General features: G+C 46.7%; 1 protein-coding gene across 2 annotated transcripts; it reads left to right on the top strand.

Moving 5' to 3' along the window:
* Positions 1-4,602: 4,602 nt before the first annotated feature.
* LOC114616557 (mediator of RNA polymerase II transcription subunit 20) lies at positions 4,603-9,706 on the top strand. 2 transcript variants are annotated; one of them, XR_003710654.1, is made up of 3 exons: positions 4,603-5,122; positions 7,296-7,753; positions 9,100-9,706. XR_003710654.1 is itself a non-coding variant. In XM_028761993.1 (2 exons), the coding sequence occupies exons 1-2, from the start codon at positions 4,886-4,888 to the stop codon at positions 7,509-7,511; spliced, it is 453 nt and encodes a 150-aa protein (XP_028617826.1). In that variant the 5' UTR covers positions 4,603-4,885; the 3' UTR covers positions 7,512-8,644. The 2 variants fall into 2 exon arrangements, 1 of the variants encoding a protein (XP_028617826.1); XM_028761993.1 differs by lacking the exon at positions 9,100-9,706 and having other exon boundaries at positions 7,296-8,644.
* Positions 9,707-12,058: the final 2,352 nt, after the last annotated feature.

The following is a 12,058-nucleotide window of genomic DNA, read 5'->3' as shown; positions in this document are numbered from 1 at the left end:
TGAGAGATGTGAATTGGCAGTGCAGAGGGAGGGGTGCTGGAGGGTCAGTGTAGAGCCTGCTAAGTTCAGCAGGGGGCAGCAGAGAGGCCAGTGTAATACAGGGAAGGCACTCAACTGCTCCCCAATCCTGCCAGTGCTCTCCCCTTTCCATTACTACACTTTTTTTTTTTAAGGATTTCTTTTTATTTATATTTATTTTGTTTGTTTTTTCTCACTATGTCGCTCTGGCTGTCCTGGAACTCACTATGTGGGCCAGAGTGTCCTCAAACTCACAGAGCACTCTCCCAAGTGCTGGGACTAAAAGTGCACCGTTACACCTGGCTTTGTTTTATTTCTGCGGATGGGTACCTGTGGAGGCCAGAGGGGAGAGCATGGGGTTGCTTGCATCTGGAGTTACAGACACTTGTGGGCAACCCAATGTGGATGGTGGGTGCTGGGACCTGACAGAACCATCTCACCAGCCTCTTGTTATACTCTTTTCTTTGTTTCTTTTGGTTTTTGTTTTTGAGACAGGGCTTCTCTGTATTCCTGGCTATCCTGGAACTCTCTATTTGTAGACCAGGCTGGCCTTGGACTCACAGAGATCTGCCTGCCTCTGCCTCCTGAGTACCGGGATTAAAGGTGTGCGTCACCTCTGCCTGACTCATGGTGTGAATAGCAGCTTTCCTGCCCTGTTGGACAGGAGTTCTTCTGTATCCTCCGTCAAGTCTTGTTTTTCTTTTCATCCCTGTGCTGAAGTCTTAGGTTTCTGGTCTTCCAGGTAATCCCTCCTTACACTTTTATTTTGTGTTAAGTAGGTTTTTGTGAGATAAGGTTTTTGTAGCTCAGGCTAGCTTTCAACTTGCTTCGTTGCTGATGACCTTGAGTTTGTGATGCGCCTGCTCCCACCTCTCTAGTGCTAGGATTGTAGCATTACCACCTTCAGTGGCCCTGATGCTGGGAGCAGAACCCAGGTCCTTCTGCGTGCCAGCCAGGGACTGTCATTACTTATGTTGTGTTTGTTTATGTGTGTGTCACACATGTGCATTGCCGTGGCTGTTATGCTGTGGCTGTTCTGCCATGGCTGTTCTGCCGTGGCATGGGTATGAAGTTCATGGGTTCCAGCTTTCTGGAATCTAAGCTCTCCTCCCCATGGGCCTCCCAGAGATCAGACTCAAGTTTATCAGGCTGAGCAGCAGGCGGCTTTACCTGCTAGACTAGCCCTTGTTATTTGTCTGGGTGGTTTGGTATGGTTTTGGGATGTAAGAGCCTGTGTATGCCCACACCTGTGAAGGCTGGAAAAGGACACTGGATACTTGCACTGGTGGCTTCTTCTATGGCCCTCTGCCTGATTGCCTTGAGACAGGGTCTCTCACTGAACTGGAAACTTGCCATTTTGTATATCTGACTGGCGAGTGACCTCTTTGGGTCCACCTGCCTCTGCTCCCCAATGCTGGAATCACAAACACGTGCAGCCTTCCAGGCTTTTTACCTGGATTTTAGGCATTAGAATTTAGATCCTTATTGAGCTATCTTCCTAGGCCCCGTTCCCTTTTTTCTTTGTTTTTTTTGTTTGTTTGTTTTGTTTTTTTGAGACAGGGTTTCTCCGTGTAGTCCTGGCTGTCCTGGAACTCACTCTGTAGATGAGGCTGGCCTCGAACTCAGAAATCCACCTGGCTCTGCCTCCCAAGTGTTGGGATTAAAGGCTTGCGCCACCACCCCATTCCCATTTTTCAAAGTAGACTTGTACATATTCTTCTGCACTTTTACTTCATGTGTGTATATGCATGCACATATACCCTATATACATATGGGTATACATACATGCCCTAACAAGGGAGTAGAGGACAGAGGACCACTTGCAGAAGTTGAGGCTCTCTTTCCAATATATGGGTCCCAGAGATGGAACTCTGGCTTGGTGTTGTCAGGCTTGGTGGCAAGAGCCTTAACCCATTGAGTTATCTTGCCAGTCCTATTTTTTATTGTTTTCAGACAGGGGCTTGTGTAGCCCAAGCTGGCCTCAAACTTGAGGCAGTTATACTGGGTGAACCTCTTGAGAACGCCTGAGCTTCCATGTGACACTCCTGATTATTTAGAGACTGGGCGTCCTTGGGAAGGTCTCCTCCACCCTCAATCTCAGCATCGCCAGTGCTGGCATTACAGGCTTGAGCCACTCTTGTCTTAGGTTGTGGACTCCTGACCTCCTTTTAAAATGTTTTTTTTTGGGTGCTTGCCACTGTGTCTGACAACTTGAATTTTATCTCCAGAACCCATATAGTGGAAGGAGAAAACAGATGTTCCCAATTGTTCCCCCAATCATATGTGCCTCTGCCCCAAAACACAAATTACATGTATATTTAAAAGGGGGGGTTCTTTAGGGGCCTAGGGAAATGCATTTGCTAACAAGAGTTACAAGAGTTTAAGTTTGTATCCTTAGAACCCTCTTTAAAAGTTGGGTGCAAGCCAGGCATGGTGGCACAAACCTTTAATCCCAGCCGAGGCAGGGTCTCTATGAGTTTGAGACTAGCCTGGTCTACAGAGTGAGTTCCAGTAGAGTTCCAGCTAGAGCTACATAGTGAGACCCTGTCAAAAACAAAACAAAAAAACAAAAACAAAACCAAACAAACCTAAACCTGGGCACAGCAGAACGTGACTAATCCCAGAGCTGAAAAGGTAGAGACAGGAAGAGAACCCCCAGGGCGGTGGCCAGACACTCTTGCTCTAGGTTCAGTGAGAGACCCTGTCAAAAACTAATATGGTGGCCTCACACTTCTGCATGTAGAGATAGTCCTAACTAGATTCAGTCAGTTATTAAGAAAAAACCAGCCGGGCGGTGGTGGCGCACGCCTGTAATCCCAGCACTTGGGAGGCAAAGGCAGGTGGATTTCTGAGTTCGAGGCCAGTCTGGTCTACTGAGTGAGTTCCAGGACAGCCAGGGCTACACAGAGAAATCCTGTCTCAAAAAACCAAAAAAAAAAAAAGAAAAGAAAAGAAAAAAAGAAAAGACACAAACAGAGCCGGGCGGGAGGGGAGGGGGGCGGACGGGGGTGAAGAGGGAGGGTCTGAAGTGTATAGCGTCTCAAGTTGTGCTCATGGAGTCTCTCTGGGAGGACATGCTCAGGAGAAATTTGGTTTCCTGTTTTTTCTTCTTCCATGTCTTGTGTAATCAAATGTATCCATCTGTAGCTCTCCCTCCTTGGAGAAAGCCTGTGGAGTAGCTGGGAAGAAGGATCAGCAGGTAAAGGCACTTGGGGCCATTTCTGATGATTTGACTTTGAACCCCAGGACCCACAGGGTGAAAGGAGAGAACTGATTCAGGGATGGTCCTTTTTTTTTTTTTTTTTAAAGATTTATTTATTTTATACACATGAGTACACTGTAGCTGTCTTTAGACACACCAGAAGAGGGCATCTGATTTTATTACAGATGGTTGTGAGCCACCATGTGGTTGCTGGGAATTGAACTCAGGACCTCTGGAAGAGCAGTCAGTGCTCTTAATCGCTGAGCCATCTCTCCAGCCCACGGGGATGGTCCTTTAACCTCCACATGAATACTATGATGTGTGCACATACACCTCCCCACCCTCAATAAACGTATGGAAAAAAAAAGAGTTTAGAGCCAGGTGCCTGCACACCTTGTGTCTCAGCACTCTGGAGGCAGGGGCAGATGGATCTCTTGAGTCTGAGGCCAGCCTAGTTCACAGAGAGAATCCAGACTATCCAGGGATCCTTAGCAGACCCCATCTTTTAAAAGGGAGTCCAGCACACCAGTAGAATGAGTGAGTAGGCCAGGGCTGTCGCATGGAGAGTGCTGCCTGAGCATGCGCAGTACTCTAGCACACAGAGGAAGCAGCAAGGAGGCAGAGCCAGCTTTGGTAGCAAACACTTCTAACTCCATCATTAGGAGTTACAGTCACAGGCTGGGGAGATGGCTCAGCCTGTGTTAAGAGCTCTGGTTGTTCTTCCAGAGGCCCTGAGTTCAATTCCCAGCAACCACATGGTGGCTGATAACCATCCATAATGAGATCTGGTGTCCTCTTCTGGCCTGCAGGCAGAACATTGTATATGTAACATATGAATAAATCCTTAAGAAAAAAAAAATAGGAGTTACAGTCACACTCCAGGCCTGCCTGGATTAGATAGCAAGACCCTGTTTCAAACCAAGTAAAACAATATAGACTGAGGAAACTTATTTCTCTGAGTGGAAGGGAGCTTGAAAGTGCAGCTTCAAATCCTAGTGCTCGGATTCTTCACAACTTCCCTCGCTGTCTCAACTAAACAGTCACAGACACTTGTCCTTACCTGCAGGAGCCACTGCCAGCTTATAGTCAAGGCAGAAAACTTCACTCAGCTTGACTGTGGTCTACCGTTCTAGCCTCATGTTCACAGGCTCCCTATTCCAAAGCCTCTGTAAGAGCATTTAGATTTCATAGGCAGTACTGACAGGGTCCCGAGAGGCATGCAGTTGTTACTTCTATTTTATGTCTGAGGATCTAGGGCTGGAGCTCAGGACTAGGCCAGTATCTATTACCAAGTAGCACCACCAGCCCTTAGGGTTTTTTTTTTTTTTTAAACTATAGACGATAATATGTAAGAGTCTATGGATTATTAATCATCATGATACAATAGGCTTCAATGAGCTTACCATATAACTCTTCTCTCAACACTTGAGAATCCCCTGGTGTTCTTCAGGTATGTTTGGCCTCTGTTGTCTGGCTAGCTTTTCCAATTAGCTAGGCATCTCTGGGAAAGGGTAGCATTTAAGCATCCTTTCTCCTCTCAGGCTGCCAGGGTACCAAACTGCCAGCTGGTCTTGTTTGGTGCACTTGACCTGTTCTGGGGTGTGTTGACAAGAGTCCTGATGATGAGTGGCCCGTCTGTCCCTTGCAGGCCAGGCTGGAAAGCTGATGTACGTGATGCATAACTCTGAATACCCATTGAGCTGCTTTGCCCTCTTTGAGAATGGCCCTTGCCTTATTGCTGACACCAACTTCGATGTCCTCATGGTAAAGCTCAAGGGCTTTTTCCAGAGTGCCAAGGCCAGCAAGATTGAGACCCGGGGTACTCGCTACCAGTATTGTGACTTCCTGGTGAAGGTGGGCACGGTCACAATGGGGCCCAGTGCCCGTGGCATCTCTGTGGAGGTAAGACCTTGGTGAAGGACAAGCAGGGTATGCTATGGGCTGCACAGCAAGGATTCTGGAAGTTTCCCCAGCCCCACTTGGTTCAGATAGACTCAGATAGTATCATGTCATGCCTCCACCACAGGAATCCTTCTTGGTTGGCTGATTTTTTGCCCTCTGGGAGGGGAGGGACTGGATGGGACCGATTCATGTCTCATGCCTTGGACTTACTATGTAGCCAAGGACAGTGTAGCCAAGGACAGTAAACTTATGTTCCTCTCTTTTGCTCTCAAGTGCTGAGATTGCAGCAGTGTGCCACTATACCCAGCTTTTTCTTAGGTTATGTATTTATTTAGACAGTTCCATTTGGCTTGGACTGTCATTATTATGTTTTCAACTCCTGAGTTACAGTGTGTTCTACCATGCCTGGTTTTTGTGGGGCTGGAGATGCAGAACAGGCTTTTGTGCTTGTTAGGCAAGCATTATACCAACATAATGCTATATCCCCAACTCAAAAAAAGAACAGAAACATATATATTATATGCATGCATGCATGCATGTATGTATGTATGTATAAATGTGTGTATTTATGTTGAGACATAGTCTTACTCTGCTGGGGTTACAGGAGCTGCCATGCCTAGTTCTTTAGGAGATATTTTTTTGGCGTGTGTGTGAGTGTGGGTATTTTGTCTGCATGTATGTCTATGTACCACATGAGTACAGTGTTGAGAGGCCAAAAGAGGGTATCCAATGCCCTGGAATTGGAGTCAAAGACTTTTTTAAAGTTGTTAGTCCATGTGGGTGCTAGGACCAACCACAGGTCCTAAGAGCAGCAAGTGATCTTAACTATTGAGCCATCTGTCCAGCACCGCTCTAGGGTTCATCGGTCTTTTCTTTAGCCGCTCACTCTTGAGCCCGGAATTGAAGTGGGTTCACAACAAGTAAAAAGCTTAGAGAGGCTCACTTGGTGGAAACTGCAGCATAAGCGAGGAGAGCAGGGGATAGAGACCAACACCCTTTCCAGGAAGGGCTGGAGTAGACAGCTTTCTGAGGGATGTCTGAGGCGGGCTGTCAGTCATGTGCCCACATGCCCCTCCTTAGTATGTTTTATGAGAGGCCTCCAGAGCTATGGAACAAAACTGTACCTTTCCTTTCGGCATGGTGGCCAGGAATGTGTGTAGGAGATGCCTTCCTCTAGTTTTTTAGTCAAAAACAAAAAACTATGACTACACTTATCATGGGTGTAGGTGTGCATGTGCCATAGCACATGTGTAGAGATCAGAGCAGTCAGTATTGTCTTCCTACCATGTGTGGGTCCTAGAGATTGAACTCAGGTATCAGGCTTGGTGGCAAGCACCTTTCCTGGCTGATGGCCTTCAACATTAAACCTGAATATGTAGGTATTGAAAATGACATGGCACCTATGGAGAGATAGCTTTAGAGTGAAAGTCCATAGCCTGCCATGTGTCCAGCATTAACTGAGATTTTAGAAACAATATAACAAGATAGAAGCTTGCAGGGTCTCCCTTCTGAAGATGTTATCATTTAGTAAGCCAGCAAAGCTGAAATACAAACATTTGAAGTGAGTTTAGGGGCTCGTGAGATGGCTCAGCGGTTATGAGTTCAAATCCCAGCAAACACGTGGTGGCTCACAACCACCCGTAATGAGATCTGATGCCCTCTTATGGGGTGTCTGAAGACAGCTATAGTGTACTTGCATATAATAAATAAATAAAAATCTTTGGGCTGGAGCAAGAGGGCCAGAGTGAGAGGGAGAAGGGAAGGGGAAAAAAAAATGAGTGAGTTTAGGAAGGCATTTGGCTTAGGGGACCAGGCTGTGGAGAGTCTTGCTGACTGTAATGGTAATCTGTAGAACAATGTATAGAATAAGGGGTTGGGGAGTGCTGGTGCATGCTTGCTGTCTCAGCACTTGGGAGATAGAGGACAGAGGCTTGTGAGTTTGAGGCCAGCTTGAGCTGCACAGTTAGATCCTGCCACAAAGTAAAAAACCAGAGGAAGGAGTCTGGGAAGCATCCCAGGTAGAGGAAAGGACCGTAGTTTTGTTTCTTTTCGGGAGGCTCCCAGGCCAACATTGTCTACTGGTTTCACCTGTGACTGTGAGCGGTCCCAGTGGCAGGAGAGAAGAAAGGACCCATCCTTGTCCTTACCCTTGCTGTCTGTTCTCTTGTCCCAGGTGGAGTATGGCCCTTGTGTGGTGGCTAGTGACTGCTGGAGCCTCCTGCTTGAGTTCCTACAGAGTTTTCTAGGTAGCCACACGCCAGGGGCGCCCACAGTATTTGGGAACAGACACGATGCGGTCTATGGGCCAGCAGATACCATGATCCAGTACATGGAGCTCTTCAACAAGATCCGAAAGCAGCAGCAAGTGCCAGTGGCTGGGATCCGGTAGTGACTGGCAGCTGCCTGCCTGCTGAGCTGTCAACAGGGTACTGTTCAGGACCAAGTACCGGACTTGGGGTCCTGGGCCCCTGTGTTCCCAGCTGTAGCTTGTGTTCTGGGGCTTTGGACTTCCCTTCTGACCCCAACACAGCTGTTTTTTTACTTCATGCTTTAACTGGATTTGGCTGGTCCTCAAGAATGGTAATTGTGAAGAATGGAAAAGCTTGGTCCTTTCCTGCTGTAGGGCAAAAGGTAGGACAAGGTTGTCCCCGCCAGCGCTGGAGTTGTGTGTGTCCCCAGGTGCTGAAGATTTGGTGTAGGCTGTGTGCCTGTGTTGTATGGAGCTCTCCTTTAGCGTGAGGATGTGGTTGGCTTCTCCTGGAGATGCCTGCTAGAGTGTCACTTTCATTCTTCGGACACTGATGTCTTCCCCTACTGTTTTAAATTATGTGAACCTGCAGGCCAAGCGGCTGTTAGCCGAGCCAGAGCAGAGAGCTCTCACTGCACAGTCCATGGTCTCTAATAGTTGAGAAGCATTCAGTTCCCCAGAGCATAGCGCACTCCACTTGCCGTTCCATAGTGTTCCTTGTGTCATACTGTCCCCAGGATGCTTTCCTTCCTTCCCACAGGATCCAAGCATGCTCAGTAGATCCGTGCCCACAGTCCACTGAGGGAAGAGCTAGAGGGGTTTCCAGAGTTGCTCGAATCACTGTGGACACACATTCCTGACACCCAACACTCAGTTTTGTCAGGGTGCTTCCTAGGTTGTCTTCTTGTCTTGCTTGAGCCTTGAAATTGTTGACATCATCGATCACCTGCCTCACACCTGCTGCAGAAGCATTTACCACGGAGACAGGCTTGGGAAAGCTGTTACTCTACAAGTGTAGGGTGTCAGTGAGGGGCCTGTCCTCAGAGCACAGCTCAGCAGACTTGCCAGCGCCTGTGTGTGCAGCAGCTCTGAGGTTCTGGTCATTGTTGTCTCCTAGCTTTGTTGTGCAGGACAGCCCATCACGCCTTCCCGGCTGGGGCTCTGTTATCCCATCATTCACCGTTTCCTCCTCTTGCTTTTGTTGTCACTCTCTTACTGTTGCTCTGTAAAAATGGAGGTGTTTTAGATAAACAATAAAACTTACAAACATTACAGTTTGGGCCTTCTGTATTCGGTATTGTTGCAGTCTGTCTGCTTTGTACTTTGTACTGGTTGCCTGAAAACACAGATGTTAAGTGTGGTAAATATGGACTCTCAGTTCCTACATAAGAAGGGCTCAGTTTCTAAAAGATAAGGAAAAGCACAAACAATCTAGCATCTTGTTAAGTGTAGTTGCTATGCTTGCCTTTCCAGCAGTCGTCTTCTTTTTTTTTATTTAAGATTTTGCTTTTAAGTGTGTGTGTGTGTGGTGGGGAAGGGGGGCAGCGGGTGGGGGTATGTGCTTGAGTATGCAGTACCCTTGGAGGCCAGAAGAGGGCATCAGCTCCTCTGGATAATGTCGCAGGCAGATTTGGGTGTTGGGAATGGAGTTAGGGCCTCTGCAAGAGCAGCAAGCACTCTTAACCTCTTCATTCCCTTCGTTTTTGTTCTTTTCTATTTGAGCTCACAGTTGACTGGCTTTAAACATGAGATCAAGCCTGAAGAATGGCCACTTGGGTACTTTGCTTGGTCCTTGTCCATGAATGGAAATGCAGCACTGAAAGAAGCTTGCTAAGCAAAACCCTCCTAATAACGGAGCAGGTGATGGCTCTGCCACAGAGGCACCGGAACTGAACTGACTAGTGAGAAGGCCAGTGTGTTGTCCAGCTTTCACGTGCAAGTCTGTATGGGGCATCATAGAACACTATAGGACATGGTTGTCGTGCAACTTTTTGAAGGTTCAAATTGCATGGAAGTTGGGATTATGTGTATAAATTTGAGGGGAAGAAGGATGCTTATCACCATTTTATAAACATTAGGACCCAGAGCTACTGAGTTAGCCAGGCTGGCTATTCAGCAAGCGTCAGGAATCTGTTGAGATTACACACGTGTTCCTCTCTACACATGCCTTTTCATGTGTGTTCTGGGAATTGAACTTGAGTTCTCATGTGCCAGGCCAGCAATTACTGAGTTGTCCCTTCAGTTCTAAGGTGAAGATTCTTCATTGTCTTGTATCGTTTCATTTCTTATCATCCCTGGTCCAGGCCCTATCAATACATAAACTAACTTTAAAATAGTTTAAGAATTATGTGTGTGTTTGGTTGTGTCTGTGTATTTGGTTGTGTGCGTAAGTGCAGTGCCTGAGGAGGCCAAAAAGGGGGACAGGATCCCTGGAGCTGCAGTTACAGGCAGCTGTAAGCTACCGGTACACAATAGTAACCTCTGAGCCATCCATCTTTCTACCCCCATATAAGGTAACTTTTAAGGCTAATATACATTCTACTGAACTTTTTAGAAGTCATTCAAAAGGAGAATTAGCCTAGCACATCTTTAATCCCAGCGCTCAGGAAGGAGAGGAAGGAGGCTGAGTTTGAGCCTAGCCTGGTGTACATAGTGATCTCCAAGACAGCCAAGGACCGCAGGTAAAGGCACTCAAGCCAAATGATGTGAGCTCTGCCCAAGTAAGGTGGGAAAAGGATCAGCTCCACAACCACGTTCTGACTTTCACAGGTGTGGCATTCCATGTGTGCACTTCTGCCTCACATCAGGCACGCTCATAATGGCTTCAAAAAGAGAATCTGGTACAATTTTGTAGCTTAAGTTATCCTGGAGCTGGATTTACCATTGGGAATCATTATTTGTGTAGGAAAGGCCAGGCTGGGCAGTGGCAGGTGTGCTGGGGCTGTCAGTTGAAGGGACACTGCCTTAGGAGACAGCTGACTGGCAGCTGGCTATAGCGCTGGGCTTAATCAGATCTGTTCTTTGGGTTGAATCTGTATAGTAGGAATAATGCTGCTTTCCATACAGCACAGAAGTCGAAAGGGAAATCTGTGAGCATGAAGAAGCTGTCTCTGCCTTTTTCTTTTAAAATTTGTTTTGTCTGGATATACGTGTGTGTGCACCACATGCATGCCTGGTCCAAAAGAGGGCATCAGATCTCTTGAGACTAGAGTTATTGATTGTCCTGCACACCTATGTGGGTTCTGGAATCCAACCCAAGAGCAGCCAGTGCTGTTACCCACCGAGCCATCTCTCCAGCCTGTTTGGAGCTTTTTAATGTACTCACAGAGGCCCACTCTACCTCCCAATGCTGAGATTAAAGGTGTGTGCCACCACTGCCCAGCCAAGTGGTTTTCATTTTAAGACACAGCCTTACTGTGTACCTCTCTGACTGGCCTGGAACTATGTATACAAGGCTCACCTCAAACTCAGAGATCCTCCTGAATGTCCAGGTGATCTTCCCTGCCTCACAAAAGCAACAAAGAACAAAATATATTTAATTTTGGGTTTCCTTGGGTTTTTATTGGTTTGATTTTTTTTTTTTAAGACAGAATCTCATTTACCTAGGCTGACTTGTACTCTAGACCTTGAACTTTTGAATGGACCTAAGTGTTGGACTATAGGCGTGTGCCTTCATACCTGGGGAAACGTTTTTCTTAGAATAGAGTTTAACCTGAGCTCTACGTGCAACATTACACACACACACACACACACACACACACACACACACACACACACTCACATCTTAAAACATCTGTTATATAGTGCCATCAAAGAACAGTTGGATGCGTCTGTGGTTTCCCTACAGTTGATTAGGCTTCTGAGCTAAGGCAACAGGTATTCACTGTTCTTTTTACAATGTTTTTTAAAATTGCATTCATTTATTTGTATGTATGTGTCTGGGGACATGCATGTTGCTGTCAGAAGACAATATCTGGAAATCATTTCTCGTTCACCATGTAGTCCCAGAATCAAATCCAGATTCTCAGGCTTGGTGATAAGTGATTCATAGGCTGAACCTAACCCCCTTAAACTACACACACACACATTTGTTTCTCAGAGGATAGAGGACAACTTGCAAAAACCTGCATTCCACAGAAATGTGGAAATGGAAAGGCAGGCTCACTAGCAAGCACCTTTACCGCTGTGCCATCATGCTTTGCCCTTACCACTCCTGTTGTTTTGTAAAGATGTATTTATTTATTTATGTATATGCATACATTGTACCTGTCTTCAGACACACCAGGAGAGGGCATCCTATCCCGTTACAGGTGGTTGTGAGCCACCACGTGGTTGCTGGGAATTGAACTCAGAACCTCTGGGAGAGCAGTCAGTGCTCTTAACCACTGAGCCACCTCTCCAGCCCATAATTGCTCCTTTTTCATTGTCAGTGCAAATGACAGTCCAACAACAAAGGCCGATTATTTTCAGTATTATTTTAAAACTACGTTGGGTCTCAGAGACCTTCTGAAAGGCTCTTGATCCTTTGCACTTCCCAGGCACAGACTTCAAGAACCACAGATGTAGTGTGCGCTCACAGTGGTGGGAAGATTTTCCTTCTAGCTGTTGGAAGTGCACAACTTCCTCACCCAGAAAAACACCTTGTTAGCTAAGGAAGGAACAATGACTAAGAGACTGTCTGCTCCAGG

The sequence above is a fragment of the Grammomys surdaster genome, unplaced genomic scaffold (genome assembly GCF_004785775.1).
Source record: "Grammomys surdaster isolate TR1022 unplaced genomic scaffold, NIH_TR_1.0 332520, whole genome shotgun sequence".
NCBI classification, from domain to species: domain Eukaryota; kingdom Metazoa; phylum Chordata; class Mammalia; order Rodentia; family Muridae; genus Grammomys; species Grammomys surdaster.
This window is presented reverse-complemented; position numbering and strand designations above follow the sequence as displayed.

What these genes read in the sequence shown, in the direction of transcription:
- LOC114616557 (XM_028761993.1), top strand. Translation starts at nt 4,886, where the DNA reads ATGTACGTGATGCATAACTCTGAATACCCATTGAGCTGCTTTGCCCTC. An exon ending in CCCGTGGCATCTCTGTGGAG is followed by an intron (nt 5,123 to 7,295) that starts GTAAGACCTTGG and finishes CTCTTGTCCCAG; the next exon opens with GTGGAGTATGGCCCTTGTGT.